This window comes from Vigna umbellata, chromosome 1, assembly GCF_029865625.1.
Source record: "Vigna umbellata cultivar VRB3 chromosome 1, Vumbellata_1.0, whole genome shotgun sequence".
Classification (NCBI taxonomy): Eukaryota; Viridiplantae; Streptophyta; class Magnoliopsida; order Fabales; family Fabaceae; genus Vigna; species Vigna umbellata.
Window position 1 is genome coordinate 77,988,612 of NC_142165.1, and position 23,664 is coordinate 78,012,275.

The 23,664-nt window shown below is 31.7% G+C and overlaps 3 protein-coding genes and 1 long non-coding RNA gene across 4 annotated transcripts; 3 read left to right on the forward strand and 1 right to left on the reverse strand.

Moving 5' to 3' along the window:
- The first annotated feature begins 1,368 nt into the window (after positions 1-1,368).
- Positions 1,369-1,973, forward strand: LOC148206473 (18.5 kDa class I heat shock protein-like). The gene has a single exon (XM_088113635.1). The coding sequence runs from the start codon at positions 1,413-1,415 to the stop codon at positions 1,869-1,871; it is 459 nt and encodes a 152-aa protein (XP_087969761.1). The 5' UTR covers positions 1,369-1,412; the 3' UTR covers positions 1,872-1,973.
- Positions 1,974-4,246: 2,273 nt separating this feature from the next.
- Positions 4,247-9,266, forward strand: LOC148206474 (uncharacterized). The gene is made up of 3 exons (XR_015783597.1): positions 4,247-4,522; positions 4,644-4,745; positions 8,955-9,266. It is a non-coding gene; the product is annotated as an uncharacterized LOC148206474 (long non-coding RNA).
- On the forward strand, positions 7,906-8,831 carry LOC148206475 (18.5 kDa class I heat shock protein-like). The gene has a single exon (XM_088104320.1). The coding sequence runs from the start codon at positions 8,165-8,167 to the stop codon at positions 8,642-8,644; it is 480 nt and encodes a 159-aa protein (XP_087960446.1). The 5' UTR covers positions 7,906-8,164; the 3' UTR covers positions 8,645-8,831.
- A 3,785-nt stretch (positions 9,267-13,051) lies between the features above and the next one.
- On the reverse strand, positions 13,052-16,188 carry LOC148206476 (protein DEHYDRATION-INDUCED 19-like). The gene is made up of 5 exons (XM_088104321.1): positions 15,814-16,188; positions 15,562-15,701; positions 14,166-14,243; positions 13,766-14,055; positions 13,052-13,428 (listed from the first exon to the last, which is right to left on the reverse strand). The coding sequence occupies exons 1-5, from the start codon at positions 15,896-15,898 to the stop codon at positions 13,320-13,322; spliced, it is 702 nt and encodes a 233-aa protein (XP_087960447.1). The 5' UTR covers positions 15,899-16,188; the 3' UTR covers positions 13,052-13,319.
- Positions 16,189-23,664: the final 7,476 nt, after the last annotated feature.

The following is a 23,664-nucleotide window of genomic DNA, read 5'->3' on the forward strand; positions in this document are numbered from 1 at the left end:
TCAAAAGTACATTTGTAAAAAAAGTGAGAATTATACAATACTAGTCAACATGTGGAGAGCAAAGAGTTTTACCAAAGGCAGTAAGATAAAGTTACTTATTAGACAAATCAAATGTAAGTTGACCAGATGAATAAAGAAGTCAATATAAAAAATACCAAAAGAGAAAGATCATAAGATGAAACCATCAATGTATGATCGATGATGCTCATTAGACGACTCAAGCTATGCTGACCGTAAAACCTAAAGCTCAGATGACTATATTTAAATTCAACATTACGTCAATAAAAACAAAACAGAAAAGTTAAAAAGATTTTTAGCGACAAGTGCACTTTACTGTTTATTAAGTTAGATCCATTAATTACCTGTTTATATTTTATATATGATTTTCTGGGATGTTTTTAAAATATTAACTTAATTATGAAATATTTAATAACAAACTCATTTAATTTGTTACTTCAATATTCACCAATTAAATCTCACATACCCTTAAATATTCCATCTGAACAAACTCATAAATAAATTTTACATTATAGAGTATAAAGTAATATTTTATACATAAACCATAAATCCTAAATCCTAAACTCTAAAATAAATTTATAGAGTTTCATAAAATGTATGAATTTTTTAATTATCTCTCTGAAAATATCTTTGTATATTTTCTTTTTATAAAATCACATATAAATTTATATGTTTTCCTTTATTTTAGACCTATATCATTAATTTGAAAATATTAATAAAACAAATATTACTTATGTAAATATTTTTTTATGTGAATTTTATTATTTGCGTATAAAATTATTTATGTCATGTTAAAATTTTCTATTGTATTATATTTGTGGTATATCATACCAAGTCCTTCTGATAAATTTACTCTTTAATTTTGTATTTTCAACTTTACATAAAACTATATATTAAGTTTCATAAGCTCAATATGTGAAAATATACAATTTTCTTAAGTAAATTTACTATATAATTTTTTCATGAAATTCTGTTGTGAATTTTTTTTCTTAATTTCTCAAAATATTTATTTTAGTAAAATTTGGAGAGAATTTTTATATGAAATATTTATTACAGTAAAATTCTCAAAATATTTTTTTTTTTGTTATAATATATTGTAACGCGTGGATAAAAGTAATATAAATAAAAATAACACAAAAATATGAAAAAGACAGGAATGTTCTAGAAATGCGGAAGAAATCCAGAAGTTTTTAGAGTGATATCGAACCGGAAAGAATGAAGGGAATGAGAACAGAATATTCTGGAACGTCCCATACTATTCTTTCACTTCGTATAAATATTATTGGATCAGTTCCTCAGACATCATCATCAAACAGAAAGAGAGTTACCTGAGTACGATCACGCTACAGACTGTGTAAAGATTTAAATCTCTGCCAAGTACTATAATCATAAGAATGTCGCTAATTCCAAGTTTTTTCGGTGGACAAAGGAGCAACGTCTTTGATCCATTCTCTCTGGATGTGTGGGATCCCTTCAAGGATTTTCCTTTCCCTGAATCTGGTCGAGAAAATTCTGCATTTGTGAGCACACGTGTGGACTGGAAGGAGACGCCAGAGGCACACGTGTTCAAGGCTGAGATTCCAGGACTGAAGAAGGAGGAAGTGAAGGTTGAGATCGAAGATGATAAGGTTCTTCAGATAAGCGGTGAGAGAAACGTTGAGAAGGAAGATAAGAACGATACGTGGCATCGTGTGGAGCGTAGCAGTGGGAAGTTCTTGAGGAGGTTCAGATTGCCTGAGAATGCAAAAATGGATGAAGTGAAGGCTTCTATGGAGAATGGTGTTCTTACTGTCACTGTTCCGAAGGAAGATGTTAAGAAGTCTGACGTCAAGGCCATTGAAATTTCTGGTTAAGTTTAATTAATTACTTCCTTCAAAATCGAGTGTCATGTTTTGTATGAATTTTGGGTGTGATTGATGTTACAGAGAGATGGTGTAAAATACAAGTAATGGTTGCTGAGGAATAAAATTTCATTTTGATAACTTTGGTTTGTAAGAATGATAAAGGGGATATTGCCAATTTTTTATGCCAATATGTTTGATGATTGGCAGTAGTTTAGATGCCAATATGTTTGATGATTGGCAGTAGTTGAAGGGGTAGCAGAAGGCTTCTGATAAAAAGAAAAAGAAATCACAATTTGCAACAAAATCTTGATATATCAATGTGTAAGTTTAAAAAATTTCAATAAAATATTAAAGGAATCTATATTGCCGAGACTTTGATAAAGGCTTATGGTAACGGTGATAAGAATAAGAAAGTGAGGTTACAGGACCTGTAAAGACAATTTGAATTGTTGACTATGCATGAGAATAAAGTGTGGTAGATTATGGTGGCATATTATTTTGACAAAATGCATGAACATGTAAATGTTATGTGGGTAGGAGGAATGTAAATGTTATGTGGGTACGTAGGAATAGTTTTTTAAACTAATGTGTTCTGAGAATGTTGCCACCAAAATTTGACCACGTGGTTGTAGCCATTGAAGAAACATATGATTTAGAGATTATGAGATTGAGAACTACAACATTCATTGAAACACATTTGAAACACATGAATAATGAACACATTTGAAACACATGAATAATGAATGTAGACCATTTGCTACGGACACAATTTCAGTATAAAGACAAAAAAAGGTCCAAGAATGTTAGCAAAAATAATTTCCAAAACATAAAAATTACAAAAACAACAAAGCGGAGATTTTAGTGCTTCTAACAAATACAAGAATTACAAGTCTTGCACCATTATGGAGAAAATAAATGAAAATTTGATAAAAACATGAGATACAACAATTGTAAAAGATTTGACATCATTTTGCCAAAATAATGTTAGAAAGGAGATGAAGTGAAAAACAAACCAAAAACAAAGTTCATTCGACCTAGGATGATATGTCAACCAGATGATGTTGATGGCTAAAAAAATTACAATCAATCAGAAGATAAATTTGATACTTGGATTTAGGTTGTTCAACTCATAATTAGAAGAGAAATGAATGATTTTTGAAAATAAATGAAATTGTGTAAGGATAGATTAAATTTTCTAATGATAGAAGCCTAACAACAAAGAGATTTAGAAGGATAAACTTAAAGATGGTAATTAAAGAAAAGTTGTGATTGAAGAGATGTTGTATGTGCTAGAACTGAAGATAAACTTGCTCAATTTAAATCAACTTACATAAAGGGTTTGTTACAAAGATGTAGGATAACTATCTCAACATATTTGATCGAAACAAAGGATTCATAATCCAAACACATCTGTCTTAGAATAGGACATTTTGTGTCATGATGAATGTTAAACATTAATGTTTTACAGAGAACAAAACATAATGATCGTGGCATTTACGATATTTACTATTTGGGTATCTGAATTTTAAAGATTTATTTCAACTAAGCCAACGAGAAATGGTTGATGGCTTACCCACGGTTTACATCCCTAAATCTATGTGTAAAGAGTGTCTCAATGCAAACAAACTAAAGGAAGTTTTTAAAAATAGAAAATAGAGAAATTAGGAGTAGTATATTTAGATGTTTGTGGCTGAATTTAATCTAATATACTTGAGAACATAATGTATTTCTTATTTTTCATTAATAATTGAACTAGGAAAGTTTGGACATATATGTTAAAAAAAAGGTTTTGAAATTGTAGCAGTACAACAATATCATCTAAGGAGGAAATCAAGAACCACTCCGTTACCATTTCATCAAGAACCCATTGTTAAAAACTTCAAAAACATTTCAAAATTAATGTATAGTCTCAGTGGAAAAAAAATGTTAACCTTTTCTCTTTACTTCCACCTTTTCATAGTTCTTAAAAATGTATAACAACTAAATATCAGTTTTACATTGAAAAATGTTAAAAGTTTATTTAATAATTTTTCACTAAAATAGATCACTACAAGAAATAATGAAATTACATACGGAAAATTATATACGGATTTACATCCGTATATAAATGAGGCATTATGTACGGAATTTATATACGGATACCAGAAAAAGCTTTATATACGGATATTATATACGGATATTTATATACGGAAGATTCCGTATATAAATTCCGTATATAAAATTTGCGCGTGGTGGCGGGAAAATTTTGGAAGGATATATCCGTATATAACCCGTAGTATCCGTATGCAGTTAAAACGAAGTTGTTAACTGCGGATATTATATACGGATATGGGAAATTATTTTTTTTAAAATTATATTTTTCTGATTAATTGGATGCTGGCTGAAGAAGCGTTTTTCCCTTTCTCGAACCCTAAGTCTGTCTCTCTCTCTCGAACTCTAGAACTTTGTTCTCTGTCGAACTCTCTTACTCTCCAACCCTCTTCTCTGTGGAGTCATCTTCATCAATCCTTCATCAACCATTGATTCAGCTCTCCTGTCCAACCTTCAATCAGCTCTCGTGTCGAAGCTTCGTCTCAAACCTTCAGTCACCTCCCCTCTGGATCGTCTGGAGCCCTCCTCTCAGCAGCTGTAAATCATTCTTCTCTGGAGCCCTAAATCTGGTAAGTGATTCTTGTTTTCGTTCATGTTTATGGTAATCTGTAATGGGTAGAAATCTTTAAAATTGAAACCTAATGTGTGTTGTTTTTATTTTCATTGCCCCATTTTTGGTTCGTTTGGAAGACGTAGTTGGATTTTGACGAGGCATCGATTGAGGCTGCTGTGTTGCGGTTTAAGCTGAGACATTGAACTTAGTGCTGCGAAGGCCGAAGGAACCACAAAAAGGTGTTTTTCATTTCCTCTCTTGCTCGGTTTTGTATGCAATGTAGTTGGGTTTTTGATTTCCCTCCATGAATGAGTTTTGTTCAAAGTAATTCCAGCATGGTAATGGGCGACCAATTGCTGCTGAACAGTAATATGTGGATGTAAGATTTATAATTGAGGGGAAAAGAATAATTGTATTGACAATAAAAAAAGAACTAAAGGACATATCATAAGCATAAGGTAACAGAGTACAATGGGGCAATTCGGCTTGCTTCATAATTCATTTTTTCCTTCATATCATAAGCTTTGTTTCATATGAATGATACTATAAAGGATTCTTTCTTGTAAATTCCTATGAAGGGGTTTGATAAATGATGATCTTTCCAAGGAGGGGTTGTCCTTTTTTCTTTGGGGTGCATATGATCTCCAACATCAGACTACCTAATGGAGTTTCAACCAGTGAAAGCGCATGGAAATATCCCACAACACTTTTTCACTTTAGATCATTGAAAAGGTGCAACATTGCCATCAAAGGCAAGACAAAAGTTTAGGACACTAAGAAAAGGGGAAGTTAAATAAAACATTTACTTATTGACGTTCAAGTTCAGGTTAGGTGGTTGACTTTAGATAACACCAACCAAATAAAATAAAATAATATAATAGGTTATGATCAGTGAGTTGGTTCCACCCCTAAGATCCTCCTTTTGCTGGGAAAAATAAAAGCAAAAACTAAGTACCTTGTGTTCACCAGGAGGGACATAGATGTTTTAGGCCAGGGGTTTGCTCTCCTTGTTCTTGTAATGGAAATTAGCTTTTATAAATGTGATTCTAGTTTAGGTATGACATGAAAATTTGTTAGTATCATAATAGTATTGGAGTGTTGGCTTTGATGTTTTATAAGAAAATCTAGTACTGAAACATTTTGGCTGTGGCATTTCTGTTTTGCATGATAGGTTTGTGATGTCTAAGTTTGTTTGTAGTATACTGTCAGAAACTACTCTGGTGCTATTTATGGACAGTGAAATGTTTTTAACAGTATTGGTTCTTCTTTGTGGAATGTGCATGGCCTTGGTAATAGTATAGCATTCTGATTTCATTTTGGGTTTGTCTTGTCACCAAGGTAGCTGATCCTTTCAGCAGTGAAGAAGATGCCTTTAGCATCCATCATTTTCTTGTGTTTCTTATTACTTATGGGTGTCCAGTACACACATTCACTGTCCCTCATTTCTGAATCAATAATAGGGAGATATATGATTCCATCATATCTTGTGTTTCCTATCACTTCCTTTGCCACTACCATTTCCACCCTTTTTTTTACTATTCACTTCAAATTTTATTGCTATGAAGAAGTGCACTTACAGGAGTCCTGGAAACTATGTCAGTGCCATTCTTGGCAAGATGCAAGGCCTGAATGACACTTAGCAAAGCTGAACGAATATCTCCTTCTGGATGTACACTGGTCAGGAAATTGTGCATCTCCACAACGGACTTCAAGGTTATTAGAAAACTAGATTGGTAAGAAAATGCTCCAAGATCTTAAATTGCATCAAAGATATAGTTTCTACAGTGAGCATAATGTGAATGCCATGGCCAAAACAAAATTGCAGTTAGGCATACCTGCTTTTTGTTTGAATTTGAGATTTCCTTCATGACATCTCTAAACCAGTCAAAAGAATTTGGCTCTCTAGTGACCCAATAAAGATATGCTTTTAATGGACCCTTCGTTAAGCTGCAATTTCTGAGACCACTCTATTTCAAATGCCCAAGTGTGCATTTGTTCAAAGAAACAGAAGCAGAGCAATTGAATTTTGGTGAAGAGATTATCATCACAGTAAGAAAATGCTTACATTAATAAACACAGATAAAAAAACTTACATGATCAATTTCTGTTGTCTGGACACCTATAACTACATCTTTCAGGATGCTAATGAAAGGTGTGGCTCCTATTCCAAGACCAATTAGTACCAGAATGTCATACTTTACATGGTCTTGAGCAGCACAACCATAAGGGCCATCTATGTACAGTTTTGGACATCCCTGTGATCGTGATAACACTGCCTGCAGATTAAGGAGCAATTTTGAGTCCAAAGAATATAAGAAGCATACAATTTAAAACTTTTTATCTTCACCTCTTGGAATAGGTCATATATTTGGTAACTTTTTATCGATAATAACTAATACTAACTTTTTTTTTATTTCAGCAAAATAGATATTTAAAGTTAAAATATTTTATTCCCACCACTCTTAATCCTTTTCATCATATAAACAATATAATAAAATAATAATATCATAAGACTTTCAACTCAAAACAAATCACATGAACAAATAAATTTGCACGTACAATAATATCAAGAAAAACTTAAATCCTTTTGCAATATATTAAATTACCGTAAAATGTGATATATTTATGCAATTAAGCATATGTAAAATAATAATTATGAAACTAATAAACAAAAGTGATTGTAACAATTTTCTGTAATAATATAATTTGGGGGCATGATCAATATCAACAGAGTACAAGTTATGAAATATACTAAAACTTAAATGGATAATGATATTTTAACAATATTTTAACACCATTTACGTGTCATTCTGTAATTGGTTTATGTTGGTGTTTAGGATTATTATTATTGATTGTGAAATAATTTTGGATCAATTAGAGAATGATACTGATGTTAAAATGTTATCAAAAAAATATTGTCAAAAGTATCATTATCCAACTTAAATAGAAGACAATACGTGTTTCTTGGATAACATAGAATTCTATATTAGGCTTTTGGACTATGATATGTTAACAACTTTTTTTAACAATTTTTTAACAATAGATTACGTGTCACTATTTTATTGGTCCGTATATTTGAAACGAATCAATCACAAATGACTATTATAAAAAAATTATTAAAAAGAATTGTTAAAAAAAAGTTTTCCTAGACTTTTATCGGTTCTACGTATTGTACTACTTGGATCAAAATTCTGAATTCTTCTTATTTTGGTACATACTTGTTTTTCAATATTTTAATCTTAAAATAAATTAAAATATCTATATTATATTTTTATATTTTAAATAACCATTAATTTAAATTTATTATTTCTTAAATTAAAATAATTATTTAATATTTTGTTTTTAAATTATTATTTATTTTTACATATTAAATTTAATTCCACTAATAACATTAAAAAACAAACAGAATGATGTATATAAAAGACTGAACCTTCTCAATGATGCTGGGTAAAAGTAGAAGTCTGTGGAAGAAACTGAAAGCTTCGAAAAGAAACCAAAGGGAATACAGAATTTTCTGGAACATCCTAAATAATCCTTTCACTTTCTATAAATACCGCATCGGTTCCTCTATACATCATCGAACAAGAAAAGAATTACGTGTTTCCCATTTCACTAAATTTTCCAGCTTTCGGATTTCGTCTAGTTATAGAAATTCAAGATGTCTCTGATTCCAAGTATCATTGGCCGAAGGAGCAACGTCTTTGATCCTTTTTCCATGGACGTGTGGGATCCCTTCAAGGATTTCCCTTTCCAGAATTCTCTTTCTGCTTCCTTCCCCGAATTTTCTCGCCAAAATTCTGCATTTGTGAGCACCCGTGTGGATTGGAAGGAGACGCCAGAGGCACACGTGTTCAAGGCTGAGATTCCGGGACTGAAGAAGGAGGAAGTGAAGGTTGAGGTGGAAGATGATAAGGTTCTTCAGATAAGCGGAGAGAGGAACGTTGAGAAGGAAGATAAGAACGACACGTGGCATCGTGTGGAGCGTAGCAGTGGGAAGTTCTTGAGGAGGTTCAGATTGCCGGAGAATGCAAAAGTTGATCAGGTGAAGGCTTCAATGGAAGATGGGGTTCTTACTGTCACTGTTCCTAAGGAAGAGATTAAGAAACCTGAGGTCAAGTCTATTGAAATTTCTGGTTAAGCAATGTTACTTTGTTGATGATCGCGTCTTTTTTGTTCTGCTGAAGAACTTGTGTGTGAGTGATACAATAAAAGGTCTTTTTGTTTTGGTGAGGATGTTGTGAGTGAGTGACACAATAAAAATACAGTAAAATGTAACCAATGGTTATGGTTCTTGAGAAATATAATATCATTTGAAGAACCTTTCACCTGAGAATGTCTTAGAATTTCTTCATATATGTACTTGCGTTAGAAGTTAATGTAACAGATATCTCTTGAATTAACTTGTTGTATTATAATTACCTATGTTTTTTTTAATTGAAAATGGATAGCATTCGCTGATGATAATATCAACTTTTGGAGGGATGAGTTTGCAGAATCAAAGGAGGAGGGGAGAAAGAAGACTCAGAAGCCTCATATTTTTTAGCCATATTTCTTTCTACTTCCATGAGTTTTTCTTCATTGCAGAAGAATTTAGCTGTTCTTGCCATTGTCTTTGCAACTGAATTTTTTGTGTGGCTGATTCCACCAAATTCAGAAATCTCTGATTAAGCCACCAAAATATTTTCCGGTAGAAACACGTGTCTTTTTGTTATGTTTAGGACCTTGTGTGAATCAATTTGTGGGTAATTTGTGCTCTGTTACACGATTGATAGCTATTGCTGAGAATCTCATTTTCTTAACTATAGCTTTTAGAATTTCGTTATTATCAGTATCTGCACAAACCTTTGCAGTTTCAAGGTTCCAATAATAATGTGTTGAAAGAGCAATCTTGAAATAAGACCTTGCTATAAAAGTTTAGAATCACATTTTCTGCTAAACTCTAGCACTGTGGCTAATTAAGTAATTTACCTGATATGAATGTGTAACAGGGTTCACCACAAAGATTAACTCAAAAATGGATAATGAAAACTGAGAATAGAATCTGAAATTGTTTGTTTTAAATTTTAAAGTAAATTGTGATACTGTGCATATTCAACGGTACGGAAGTTAGTTCAACACGTACATAAATCTTCAACACATACATAAATCTTCATAAAGATAGTCTACTTTCACTACTTTGAGTATGACTTTGAGAAAGTCTCTGAAAAAGTCTCTTACTAGTACGAGTATCTTATATGTATATCTTATATGTATATTTTAGGATTATAGTTTTCTATTTCTACTTCCTTTACCGTGGAAATGATCACTATTTTTCTTTCTTGAATTTGTTTTTGATATTATTCTAAAAAACTTTATGTATATATAAATTTATGTTTATATCTTATTTTATTTGATTTAATAATTTATTGTTAGAAATTCAAATATGATATAAATTTTACATTGAAAAACATTATATAAAGATATAAAAAAATCCGTTAATTTATTATCTTATTATATTAAGATATTGGACAGAGAGTAATGTCAATTATGTTTTCTAAGTATACCAAACAATTCATAATAATTATATTTGTAAAAAAAATCTTTTTTTTTCTTCAAAACACTCTTTTCTTCTTTATAAACATAACTCTCTCCAACAACTTCCTTTCTTTTCCAAAATTCTAAATCTTCTAGAAGAATCAACACTATTAGAGTAATATATGTTAAGAACTCTATCAAAATCCTTAGTCACCTTCTTTTAAGGTGAGTTAAACAATTCTATCATTTTCTAAGAGGAATCTGTTTTTCCTTATATTAAGTTGTATATTACCTTTTTTTTTTATTTATGATCTTAAAACTTTGTCTTGATAGTTAATTCAACATTTGATTTTATAGATAAATAATTTATCACACGTGAAAAAAAGAATTTCTTAAGTATAAATTTAATGTATAATAATGGTGATATTTTCTTTTATTTAAAAAATTTTAAAATTTGTGAGAGAAAGAGATTTTTGGTTTTGTACTATGAAATTATTAATGGTTGATATTGTTATGTTATGAAATTATTAATAGTTGATATTGTTATATTATGAAATTAATATGAAAATAATTATAGAAGAGTTAGATGAGTAGAAATTTTATATATTGAATGTGATTTTTTGGATTTCATAATTAAGTAATTTCTTTGAATTTAATTGTTTGAGTGGTTTTGATGAAGTAAGATGATTATACTTGTGACTTTATTATTAATTGAAGAGTATGGCTTAAAAAGAGTAAAAGCATACAATCAAAAACTTTGGCTAGTATCTAGATTTTTTTTAATGATGTGTTTTGAACAAACTTTGATTTTTTGAAAATTTGAATCTGAAGATATGGGGAATTGGATTAGGAAGGAATATGAAGTATATTGAGATATTTATTGTTAAAAAAATTTATGAATTTATTATGATAGTGTTGATTTAGGTTACATAATCAGAACTTATGATTTTGACATTTTGTTTATTGTTAAGTTAATTAGGAATGTAGATACATTATTACCTATCTGGGTAATTGATTAAGAGAAAGCATAATTGATTATTAGTGTATAATAAACATGTTATCTTCACTGGTAATCAATTATAGAAAAAACGTAATACGTAATTGATTATTAATGGGCAACATACTTGTTACCTTCTCTAATAATCAATTAATTATCAAGTGTAATTGATTTTATAGGTGAAGATTTTTAACAAAGATTTGTTTTAATAATTTTTATTATAAATTATTATTGTTTTCATATTACGCTTCTTCTTTTAAATATATCATGTGAATTTGTATATTGGTTTTTAAAGTTCTTTTAAATATATTATGTGAATTTGTATATTGGTTTTTAAAGAGAATGTTTATTGAGTGAGTATTTATATAGTAATATATGGAGAAAGAAGATGAGATCAAGAACTTATTTTTTTATCAAATAAACTTTGATATTTTTCGTAATAGTTTGATATGTTACTATTTTTGATATATTATTTCTCATCAACCTTTGTATGTATTAACATACACTTGCATTTTGTGTATATCTATTTAATTTTCTTTTGTGGTCGTATAATATATATACAGGAGCAGAAATAAAAATCGATGATGATAATAGTATTAAGACCGGAAACTGAAGAATTAGTATAAAAATGTCTTATAAAATCCGTTTAACCTTTTAAAAAAAAGTTGTATTAAGTTCTTAATTTATGTTTTGAAGTAGATATGAGTTTACTTTGGATGTATTTTGAAACGCAATATTTTCCAGCTTTAAAAAATATAAGATGAATCAATGCATCTCTAATTATTATTATCACAAAGACCTAATGATTATTTAGTCCTTAATGAATATATATTAAAAGAAATTTGAATTATTACATTTAATAAATATGGATTGTTACAACACTTAGTCTTGATTTCTTGTTACTTTTATGTTTATTATTATTAGAGGAAAATTTCTGAGATGTATTAACATATAAATAAGAGAATCGGAAAAATAGGAAGATGAAGTCTTGTAGAAAAAGAGAGAAAACATTACCTATTGACAGAAGCTCATCAAAACGGAGAATCTGGCCACATACTAGAGAAAATGAATCATACAGATACATTAAGAAAAACATAATGTACTCAAAATTGGTGTGAACTTCAAGTTGTTGAAGACCACCGCAAGTACACTGAAAATGTGGCTAGAAATCAGAGATTTTTTTCTAGATATATTTCAACTTTGTGTAATATGTGTTGACATTATTAAATCTTTGCTGAAAATATATCAAATTGTCGTAGTAGTTGAAAAATACGAGGACTTCAGAAAATCTTGTTTTCAGAGTGAACAATTCTCGGAGAGAGAAGACAAATTCACATTCCAGCATGCCATTTATCAACGAGAAGTCAATTCCCACTTGGAATATTGTTCTTCACAATTCATTCATCTGATCAATCATAGTCTATTGGGTTATCCGTTGTTCATAGTCAATTATAAGCTTCGTTATCATCTAGAAGTTCTTGTCAAAATAAAATAATGCGAATCACATATTAATTTGCAACTTTAACTAATGCCGACATGCGAGTATTCCAATGAAGGATAAATTTCTAGTAAGTCAACGAAATAAATATTCAACAACACGTTCAACTTTTTACCCAAGCCAATTTTGGCTTTTGATCAACCTTTAAAGACCTCTTTAGTTTAGTTGATGGAGACAAATCGATATTATAATAATAACTACTAAACAACTTTTGAAGCTTCTTTTTTCTTTTCTTACCTAATGATTCAAAAACTAATGGCCCTTATCAAGTCAAGATTTTTCACATAAGATGTTCTGGCAGGGTAAGGTTGAAGTTGAGCTAGACAGAATATGACGATGGTTTTCATTGTGCTTCCAATTTTGTAGGGCTTTAGACAGAATATTTATGGTGCAAAGCAAAATAGTTACTGTAAGACTTTAGTTTGACTTGTTTTTTCCAGTCTATCTTAAAGAGAAATTTTCAGATATTCCACTTGAAAGGGGAGCATAAGGATAATTGTGTTCTGAGTCAAGTGAATTAATTATAAATAGCAATATAACAAAATAAGTCTTTCCATAAGCTATAAAACATTTTTTAGAGTAATACATCTCCAGTGAAGATGCTTACAACTTACAAGGGTGGGATAAAATGGAAAATATGATCAGATTCGGCACTGTGTGAAAGGTGCCACTTAGATAATATACCAATCAGGCTAACATGGATTGTCAAACAACCACTGATCCCACTAAAGGTATCCTTCATTCAAGATACTTAACCATGGATCTCATGTTCATTATTCTTCTCGAACCATCTTACACCTTTCATTAGTCGCCTAACAAAGTTGAAAGAAACAAGTCCTGCACAAAACCAGATCTCCCAGCAGCTTGTCTCATCCTTTTCTCCCGCTCTTCGCTGCTCAAGGAGGGATCAAAACTGCACAAAGACACAGATCAAAGTTCTGATTCACAAGTCATTCTCTAATAGTCATTTAGCATGCATACTATTCCTGAATAATTGACCCAGCTAGATGAGTACACAAAAAATACAGAAAAGAGACTACTGTTTAGTAGCAGAGTCAATATTTGAGACATTCTTGTGGTTTTTGTTAAAATAAACAATGCATGGGAATGAGTTCATAAAAAGGACAATGACTCTTTATGAATTACATAATTATGTGTTAATTAGACTTTCGTGATGACTTGAAGGATTAAACATCAGAATATCTTTTTATTGTATACTGACAAGGCAGCCAAAATTCATAAAAAAGTACCTTGACTTCCAAATATGTTCAGGTGTCACATTTTTTGCAGAAGAATCCTCAGCAGTTGTCACCACAGATTTTGAAATCTCTTCTGCTTCACAGGCTGGGAAATTCAAAATAAATGAGGATAGAAAGGGATCAGTAGCAACATTAGACACTGCTGCACTGTTTGACCGGTATCCTCCGCCAGCACCACCAAGAAGCACCTGTAGATGAGCCTCACGAAGATCTCGACCCAAGAGAGACAGTGTCTGACTGTTTGGAATAGCAACTCTTCTTAACCTGCGTCTTCTCTGTACGTAATTCTTAGTCAAGGGAATCCACTAAATTTTTTCAATTTTCACTCAACAAACAACCATTATCTGTTCAGGTTTACAGTATTCAAACAAAACATCGGTACAAAGGATATCTTGAATAAGTGCCCGTGTTGCAGCGTTATGTGACTTAACATGTCCCTTGCAACTTTAACAGAGCATACAGGACAAATCTGCATCCCAGAAAAACCAAGACTGAGCTACCATAACCCGATACAGTTAAGTCAAATATTGAGGCAGGGGTAAAAAGCAACAACACAGAATTTTAGCCTTTCGTTTTTCCTGCACATGGTATATTAGTACGTACTCCCGAACTTCAATGATTTTTTTCATTTATATAGTTCTTTCAAACCAATTCTTCAGACTCAGCACACACACACATATATATGCAAGCATACACATGTATATAATGCAAAAATATGACCAATTTACAATATAAACAATATAAACGGTTATAAACCTCACTTAACAATCTAGTTTTATAATTCATCAAGCTAGCTTTATAATGATGAATTAGGCTTAAATTCACTTCTTAATATACTCTCCCTCACTCACACACACACACACATATATATATATATATATATATATGCAAGCACACACATGTGTGCGATGTAGACATACACAACAAATGAACTAAATTCTAATAGTGCGTACTAAGGCAGCTTATCCATATCAGTGATCAACAGATTGTTAATTACTGGTAAAATTCACAACTCGGGGTTCAGGAGATCATCAATCGACATGTTACTTTTTTATTATATGATATATAACTATTTTCCATCTGAAAAAGTGGTTGCTTAGAACATACCTCTTGAACGATCTTGGATGTATTGTAGTTATGACTTAAGCACAGGCATACAATAGACAGGTGCAACTAAAAAAGACAATTCTCCTTGGGGCTAAGCCCTCTTGATTTCATACTTGAACCCTATTCTTTATATCAATTTCCTGATGGTCTTTATAATAGATGACAAACTTATACAACTAAACCACATCTTGACACGCAAATTTCCTCGTCCACAACGGTTAAACTAATCATTTATATACATTCTGGGGCAAATTTCCCTCATTACTTCTAGATGTTCTCATAAATAAATCACAAACCTTGCAAAGTGTACCAACAAAGGGCAAGGAACAAAAGGCGACAAGGATAACAGCAAACTACTTTGGTCATCATGACTAATGTTAAGGTCAATCAAAAGGTAAGACCATGTCAAGACCTACAGTAGATTAGCTCTCCAACATCCTGAACCTCAATAACTTCAAAATATGCCCTTACATGGTCTTAGAATTCTTCTGAAATTGAAATCTCTACAGGTTTCCTCTACACAAAATATACTAGCATGCTTCCTAGTAAATATTAGACAACTTTGCTATCAAGGATACCGATTTCTCAAAGACTAAAAAAACAAAGATCCAGCGTTCCATTTTTTTCTAACGAAACAAACATCATAAAAGAACATCTGAGAAAAAAAAAAAGCCTCGTACCGTGACTCTGGCTTCGCAAGAATGTTCGTCTTCAAGATGAGAACACAAAGACGCGATGTCAAAGTCTTCATAGCAATAGGGGCAAGGGAAATCGGGTCGCACCTCTTCTTCCACATCAAAATCATCGATTCCCAACCGATCTGACACACCCCAGATATTCAAAATTAAAAAAAATATATTTTGATTGAACCCAGAAAACCTTCTCCAGAAAAGCTAAAAAGGGAATTGTCACGTAGCACAATTAACACGAACCTAAATGAGAATTCTGATGGTGATGCTGAAGCGTGTATTGGCGTTTAGCGGCGGCAAGACGCGAGGTCCAGAAGTCAGAATCCATTGAAAGATCGAAGAGATGAATTGATAAATGGGTTATGTAAAAAATTCAAATCAAATCACCACCTTCAACAGATTCAACGAACACTTTTTTTCCCTCTCTAATGAATGAAAATATTTTGAGATGCAACGTGATCTCAGGTCCTAAGTGTAGAGAAAAAAAATAAAAATAAAAATAAGAGTTTAATATCGTTCTCCGAAAATGATTTGACTTTTTCCAAGAGTTTCAGAATCGCCGACTGTAATGGAGTAAGGCGCGTTTTGTTTTGTGGTTAGCATCAAACTTGAGATTAAACAAAGGAGCAGAGATGTCAGAGTTTATCTTAAGATATACACACCTTTGATTTTTTTTTCCTTTCTTATTTTCATGTGGTTATCACAATTTTTCTTTCTTCTTTCCTTCTTTTTTCTACCCTATTTTTGCCCTCTGTCTTTCTCAATTTAATTCTGCACTTAATTTCAAAATATTTAATTAAATTTCAGTACTCTGTTAATGTAATTCTAACACAAATTTTAGTTTTCTAATCATGACTTTAATTGTTTCAAAATCAATGTTTTAATTTAATCTTAATTAAGTACACACCAACAACAAAAGTGAGTGAAATGTTATTTCAGATATATAATATAATGAAACACATTGCAATATTATCCTCAGTTTGTTTGTTGGTCTTTATCAATATCTACATTGAAAGGTATCCTAGTTTGGTGGTAGATTTGATTATATTTACTTTATTTGCATAACATTTCATTTTACTTTTATTTGATTGTTTTTTTATCTTTAATATATTAAATGGTGTCAAGTTCAAATATATTACTTATATATAGTAAGCAACTTGTGACATACCAAATATAAACACTTTCTCAATTATTTTCAAAAAAAATATCGAGGCTGTAATATTCAAATTAGTAAAAAGAGTTTGTATTCTCAAATAATAAAAAGGATATTAATTATACATGAAAAAGGAATAAAATCATTTTAAATAATTATCATATACTAGTGCAAAAGAGACCTTTAACGTCACCATTTAGATGTCTGACCCTCGAATATCCAACGTAAAAAATGCCGGTAGCATTTTTCGTAAATAAAACAACTATTTAGACGTCGGTTATGGAAGGGCCCGACGTCTTAATATTCATATACATCGGCTCCCCCGAATAGACGCCAAAACTAAACGAAAAAGTTTAAAAAATAATAATTTTTTATTCTATTTAGACGTCTGTTATGGAGGGAACCGACTTCTGAAGCACTTTAGAAATCTGTTAATTGGGGGACCGACGTCTAAACCCTAAATCCAGAAATTTAAAAAGTCACTTTTTGACTCTATTTATTTAGACGTCTGATCCCGCCAATCCGACTTCTAAAGCACTTTAGACGTATGTTAATTGGGAGAACCGACGTCTAAATTTTGGCATTAAAACACCGTGAACGCGAGACAGCCGTTACGCGCACTCATTTCATGGCGTTTTCTCTCTACGGGTTACGCTTTTCAGGTTCATTTTCTCACTTTTGCACCGTTTTAAATTAATTTTACTCCGATTACATCACTCTTTGATGCATTATCTTTCATTTGAACCGATTAAAATGCGTTTTCGTTGGATTTTGGTGCAGTTATTCTCGTGTCTTTAGGCGGCGTTCTACGGCGGCGATTTCTTGCGTTTTGTACTCCTCCAATTCCCTCCACTACGTTTTTAAAACCATCCAATAAAAAAAATGTACAATACATTCTCTTCAACTAAAATATAAAGTTGTAAACTCGAATCACCATGAGTCAGGAGCAACCTCAGAGACGTCTAACTTGTATGGATCGAACGTCTATATAGACGTCGGACCTATATAGGTTCGACGTCTATAGAAACGTCTGACCTAAAGGGTCCGACGTCTCATTAACGTCACACATATAGACGTCGGACAAAGATCAGTATGAGAGTATTTTGACTTAAGTAATTGTCATAAATTAGAATTCTATGTATAGAGTGTTTAGATGTGTTAACTATAAATCTTTATCTCAAAAGATACTTTTAGTTTATAAAAAAAATATACATAAAATTGTGGTAATTTTAAAGCAACACTACGTTGTTTCCCTTTAAAAATAATATGTGAATATTTTTTAGCTCATTGGTTCTTATATCATAAGACTTAAAACTTCTTAGCAAGTCAAAAAGTAGTCAGTATGATTCTATCGGCACCAGTTAATGGATATATAAATTGACTTGTCTACAGTAAAAAAAAATAAAAACATTAATTATTATATTTTTGAAAAAAAATATTATAACAATTAAAAATTAAGAAGAAATTGAAGTTTTTTTTATTGGACTATTGTTTTCTTTTATGAACTATTGTTAAGTGTTGTAGACACTTTTATTTTTCTTACATAAAGAACATTGCTTTTCGTCCTCTTCGAACCACACAAACAATATTTACCTCAATTAAAATGAGACATTTTACCATCAAAGGAATGAATAGGATTTAAAGAATAAAGCATTTAAGATGTACAAAAAATGTAGCTAATGAATTAAAGATGAATGATGAAAACAATACATTCCCATTTAACAACATAGAAATGTTATGTTTTTTGCGTCTAATCTAATCTAAAACATTTTAGCTTCCTTTCTTGCTCTCCTTTCCCTTATTTGTACCAGCTTATCATTATTTGGTAAATAACAACTTAATTATTATTTGTAGCCGGAACTTAAAGAGTAAATTGGAAGATAATTTGATTAACAAAAAGTTATAGATAATTATGGTGTCAAACCATTCTATTTATACATCATGGAAGTAAATTCAAGTAAATTCAAGTAAATTCAACCATTCACTTTTATGAATTATTAATAACTTATTTATTACTTTTTAAAAATTTAATTGATCCTATGCATTTAATGAATCAAAACTAATTCAATTGTGTTTTTTTAATATCTTTCAAAATTTGAAAATAGTCAACTCAATGATATTTGAAATGTCATTAATTTTTTTTATTGAGCTATCTTTTGTACAATCTCAATTATGGTATCATTAGTGTTGGTAGATAAACTATTGAGTTAAACTGTATTAAAATATTATCAATTTAATTTTAGTTAAATGGTTCATAACTCATTCAATAGATATTTTTGGTTTAGTATTAATGAATAGATTGTTGAATTGATCGTAGTTAAGATATAATTAGTTAAGGTTGGATCATATTTAGCTATTAATTTGTCGATTTTAATTTTCATCAACTCAACTTTAAGTATATAGGACTTTTTCTTAACTCATTTTTAACTAAAACATTAATAATTTTGACTTTAAGCATCTTCAACTCAATCTCAATTGAAACATTGTTACATTGATTTCAACCAAAACATAATTAACTAATCTTTAGTTAGAACACGGTTAGTTTGACCCTAAAATCATTATTACCTTCATCATACTAAAGGATTTTTATGTCAACAAGGTTGTTGTATTTGTGTATTTTTTTTCGTAAATTATCCAATCTTTTACTAAAGAATGGTGTTTGAACTTGGATTATCAAACATAATGTTGATGGGTAGATTGGTAAGCTTCGATAGTCAATTGAGGTGTAAGATATTTTTGGAAGTTTCTACATGTTTTATGTACAATCACCAAGGTAAACAATATTTGTACATAACGTGTAAAGTGCATCCCAAATGCTCTATTAAATATATTTTATTCTTTGCTTATAAAATAACTTAAACATCATCAATTCTATAGGTGTTAATCATCGACATGAATTACTCATCCAATTTGTAATGTATTATTTAAAAAATATTTATAAAATAATAATAGTTTGTTTTTGAAATATATTATTTTTTATGGATAAATTTCATCTATAAACATATTATTAATGAATAAATTATATTGGACTTCTATTATATAGATCAATTTTAACTAAAATTTAAATGAATAAAAGTACACGAATGAGTTTTTCTATCCTATTCCCTGTAACATTAAATAAATTGTATCTTATCCATTAAATTTGTCTCCCCTTTTTATAATAATCGTGGGACATTGCTGGTAAAATAATTAGATTTAAAAAAAAATCGAATCGCTCAATTTTAATCATATGTGAAAAACGTTTTATTAAGAAAAATTGTACTCATTTTGATAATATCTTTACACAAAGAAAATAGTCTTAGGTGTTTAATAAAGGTTAGAGGTGGCTATAGAAAACTACAAGGGTTATAGAGATGGCAAATTGATGTTTATAGTGGGAAGAACCAAACAACTCACATTTAAAGTTTTATTGGGTTTCTAAAATTGAGGTCTGAAATATTTAGGAGTCTTTCACCCTACAACTCTAAGTTTTTCAAATTACACCTTATATTTTTTAAAATGTCCCTAATTAATAATTTTATGTTTGTTGACCATTTTTGTGCCCAACATTGAATGCACCCCATTTTTCTTCTATCTTGAAACATGCACCTGTACCTCCATTTCCTTCATATATTAAGAAACCCTACACTCCATTGCATTCCATTTGAATTACACCTATGATAATTTTTTCTCTTCCTTAATATTTTTTCTCTTCATTCCATTTGATTTATTTTGGTTGAGTGTTCACTAGTGCAGTAAAGAGATACAACATCGGTTGTTTTTGTCTATAGGCAGCGGTTCTGGAACCGAAGCATATACGAACGAGGTAAAAAGTCTACTCCTTTTGCCTCGGTTGTGGACCGAAACAAAAATAGTAGGATTTTGCCTCGGTTCTCTTTTGAATCGAGATAATATCTTGGGAAATTCAATAAAAAAAATGCTATTTACATTCAACCTATAAAACAAAGTCCTTCTTTCAGTGCTCTACTTTAGATCTTAAATAAATTAATATAACATATAATGTAATCTAAAATTTGTCAGTTTTCACTGAGTAGTGCAATAATCATCATAATATCAAATGTTGCCAACCTCTTCAAACAGAAGAAACAAGGATAATCTTCTCAATCAAGACATCAGACAAATCACCAAGATGCAAAAGATATCCTCCTAGACTATCACGACTCATCACGAAATGGCATTGCCCAATTTCTGTGAAGTACAAATGGCAAGAACAATGTCACAAAGATGTCCATCAGCTTCCTTACCCACAAGCTTCATCTCCCTCAACTGTTTCTCTGCCTCAATTCCATGACCATCACAAATGTACATAGCAAGGAGCCTTTCATGAACCACTCCATATAGTGATGGGCTGCCATCTTGTATTAGCCAATTGGACAACCGCACTCCATGGACCAGTAGCAAAACTCTGAAAAAAAATTGAACAATATTTTGAATGGTGTTGGTGATGCCTACAACCACAAAACGACAACGATCAACCCCAAAACAATTGATAAAGAAAGAACGAACCCGGCCCAGGTGGGTCTCCTCCTGGGGCACGAACCCAGACCAGAGGTCCGGCGGAACGAACTTGTCGAGCTTGGGGGGCGGAGACGGCATGTCCTTGTTGTCGTGATTGATGATAGCGAGAGACGAAAGCAAGGAAGCGGTGCCAGTTCGACGAGGGGGTAGAGCGAGATCGAGTCCGGTGGAGGAGAGAGATCGCGTCCAGTGGCGGAGCCAGATCGCGTCCGGTGGTAGAGCGAGATCGCGTCTGGTGGCGGAGCCAGATCGTGTCCAGATTGCGTCCGGTGGCGTTGCGAGATTGCATCCAGATCTCGTCCGGTGGCGTTGCGAGATCGTGTCCAGATCTCGTCTGGTGGCGTTGCGAGATCGCGTCCATATCTCGTCCGGTGGCGTTGCGAGATCGCGTCCAGATCTCGTTCGGTGGCAAAGCGAGATCGCGTCCGGTGGCGGAGAAAGATCACGTCCAGATCGCTTCCCGTGGCGGAGCGAGATCGCGTCGGGTGACGGTTCTGATTGGTGGTGGGGTTAGGGTTGCGGGGGTGGGAGGCGTGACAGGTTTTGGGGTGGGACAACGACGATGCGGCCATGGGCTTTGGGGGAAGAGACGGAGGAATAGGCTTCCGCAGGAGCAGGTTGGATGCTCTGCGATAATGGAGCGACGGAAGAAGAACTGAGGGGGAGCAGAGGAAGAAGAACTACGCGGAGCAGAGAAAGACAAACTAGAGATTAGGGTACTGCACTTCATGGTTGAAGATAAAAAAATAATACTGACTCGGTTCTTTATCAAACCCGATGTCTAAAAAAATAATACTGACTCGGTTCTTTATCAAACCCGATGTCTATACTCATTTTATTGTCTCTGTCCAATTCAACCGATGCTGTAGGTCAATTTGAAAAAGGATTATGCCCTCATTTTAATCATTAACCGAGGTAATTTGGCATTTATGACTCGGTTCAAGGGAAACCGAGGCCTATAAGTTCATTTAAATTGCAAAAATGCCACCGCCTTTACATATACTTCGGTTTTCTGAAAACCGCGACGTATTACCCGCCTTCTTTTTCGCGTTTTGTACTAGTGGTTTTTCTTTCCACTCATATCAGTTGTTCTTGTGAGTGAGAGGAGTTGTTAGCGTTCCACTATAGCTTGGAGTGGTGCTTCTATCAGGCTTGGGGGTGCTTTCTGTTGGTGCTTTATGGTGGTGCTTCCTCTTGGTGCTCTTGGTTGTTGCGTTGGTGGGAAATTGCTGGTGCATTGTTGGTGGGAGGTTAGGATTTTATTTTTGCAATATGTTTGCATTAGATATAATCATACCACAAAACAAACATGAATAGGATAATAAGAAAATGAAATCTCAACATCGAATATTAAGATCTGATGCAGGATGAGTCGGTTGTGGACATCTGCTGTAATGCTTTTCAGATTTTGATATTTGATTCATGGTTGATCTCTTTCAAATGTTTAAATTATATTTCTTATTTAATTATTATTATATTAGTTTATAATTATTTTGAAATTTATGTATGAATTTATATGAGTTTATAATGTAATTATATAATTTTTAATTGTTATAAATTAATTTGTATGAATTTATTAAAATTAATAAAACTATTTTAAAATAAGAAAAACTTAAAATGTGTGCATATCAGATATGAAAATCCGATTATACCTGTATCGGATGTGGATATCCGAAGTCTTAATTTTCGAATGTCCATATCCGATTCTTTATATACTTTGTTATATAAAAGTTTAATTATATTAGTTATTTAATTATTTTATTTGTTTATAATTATTTTTAAATTTATGTATGAATTTATAATTTAATTACAAAATTTTTAATTGTTAAAAAATAATATTTATGAATTTATTAGATTTAATAAAAATATTTTAGAAAGGAGAGAGAAACGATAACTTGACTAGGGTCTGATTACTGGTTTGTATTACACGTTACTTCCTAGTTCGGAGAACTTGACTCCTTAGGGTCTTTTTTGTGTTCCTATGAATGATTTTTTCTATTTTTTTGCATGGATGACTCACGTTGATCCTCATTGGTGGTGTCAAGTGTATCAAAACACAGTTTGCTACACTCAATTGTGGAGGAAAAATCTCCTATAGGTGTTTGAACCAAGGTAGGTGAAGTCTATGACCATTTAGAAAGCTTAGAAAAACGTTGTTTTTAGGAAATTAACTATACCTAGTTCATTGGTCTAAAAATTATGAGCTAATAGTCACTTGAAACTCTTTGAGTCTAGATTCGAACAAAACAAGAATCAACTTATTTGAAGTTCGGTGGAGAAAATTAAAAGCAAAACAACTAACAAAGGTTAAAGTTGGCAAAAATATATAAAACGTTAACCTTAAGGAATTAACTGTACCTACTCAGATGTCCAAACAAATTAGTAGTTATTGGAAAGCTTTTTGAGTCTATTTTATAATAAAA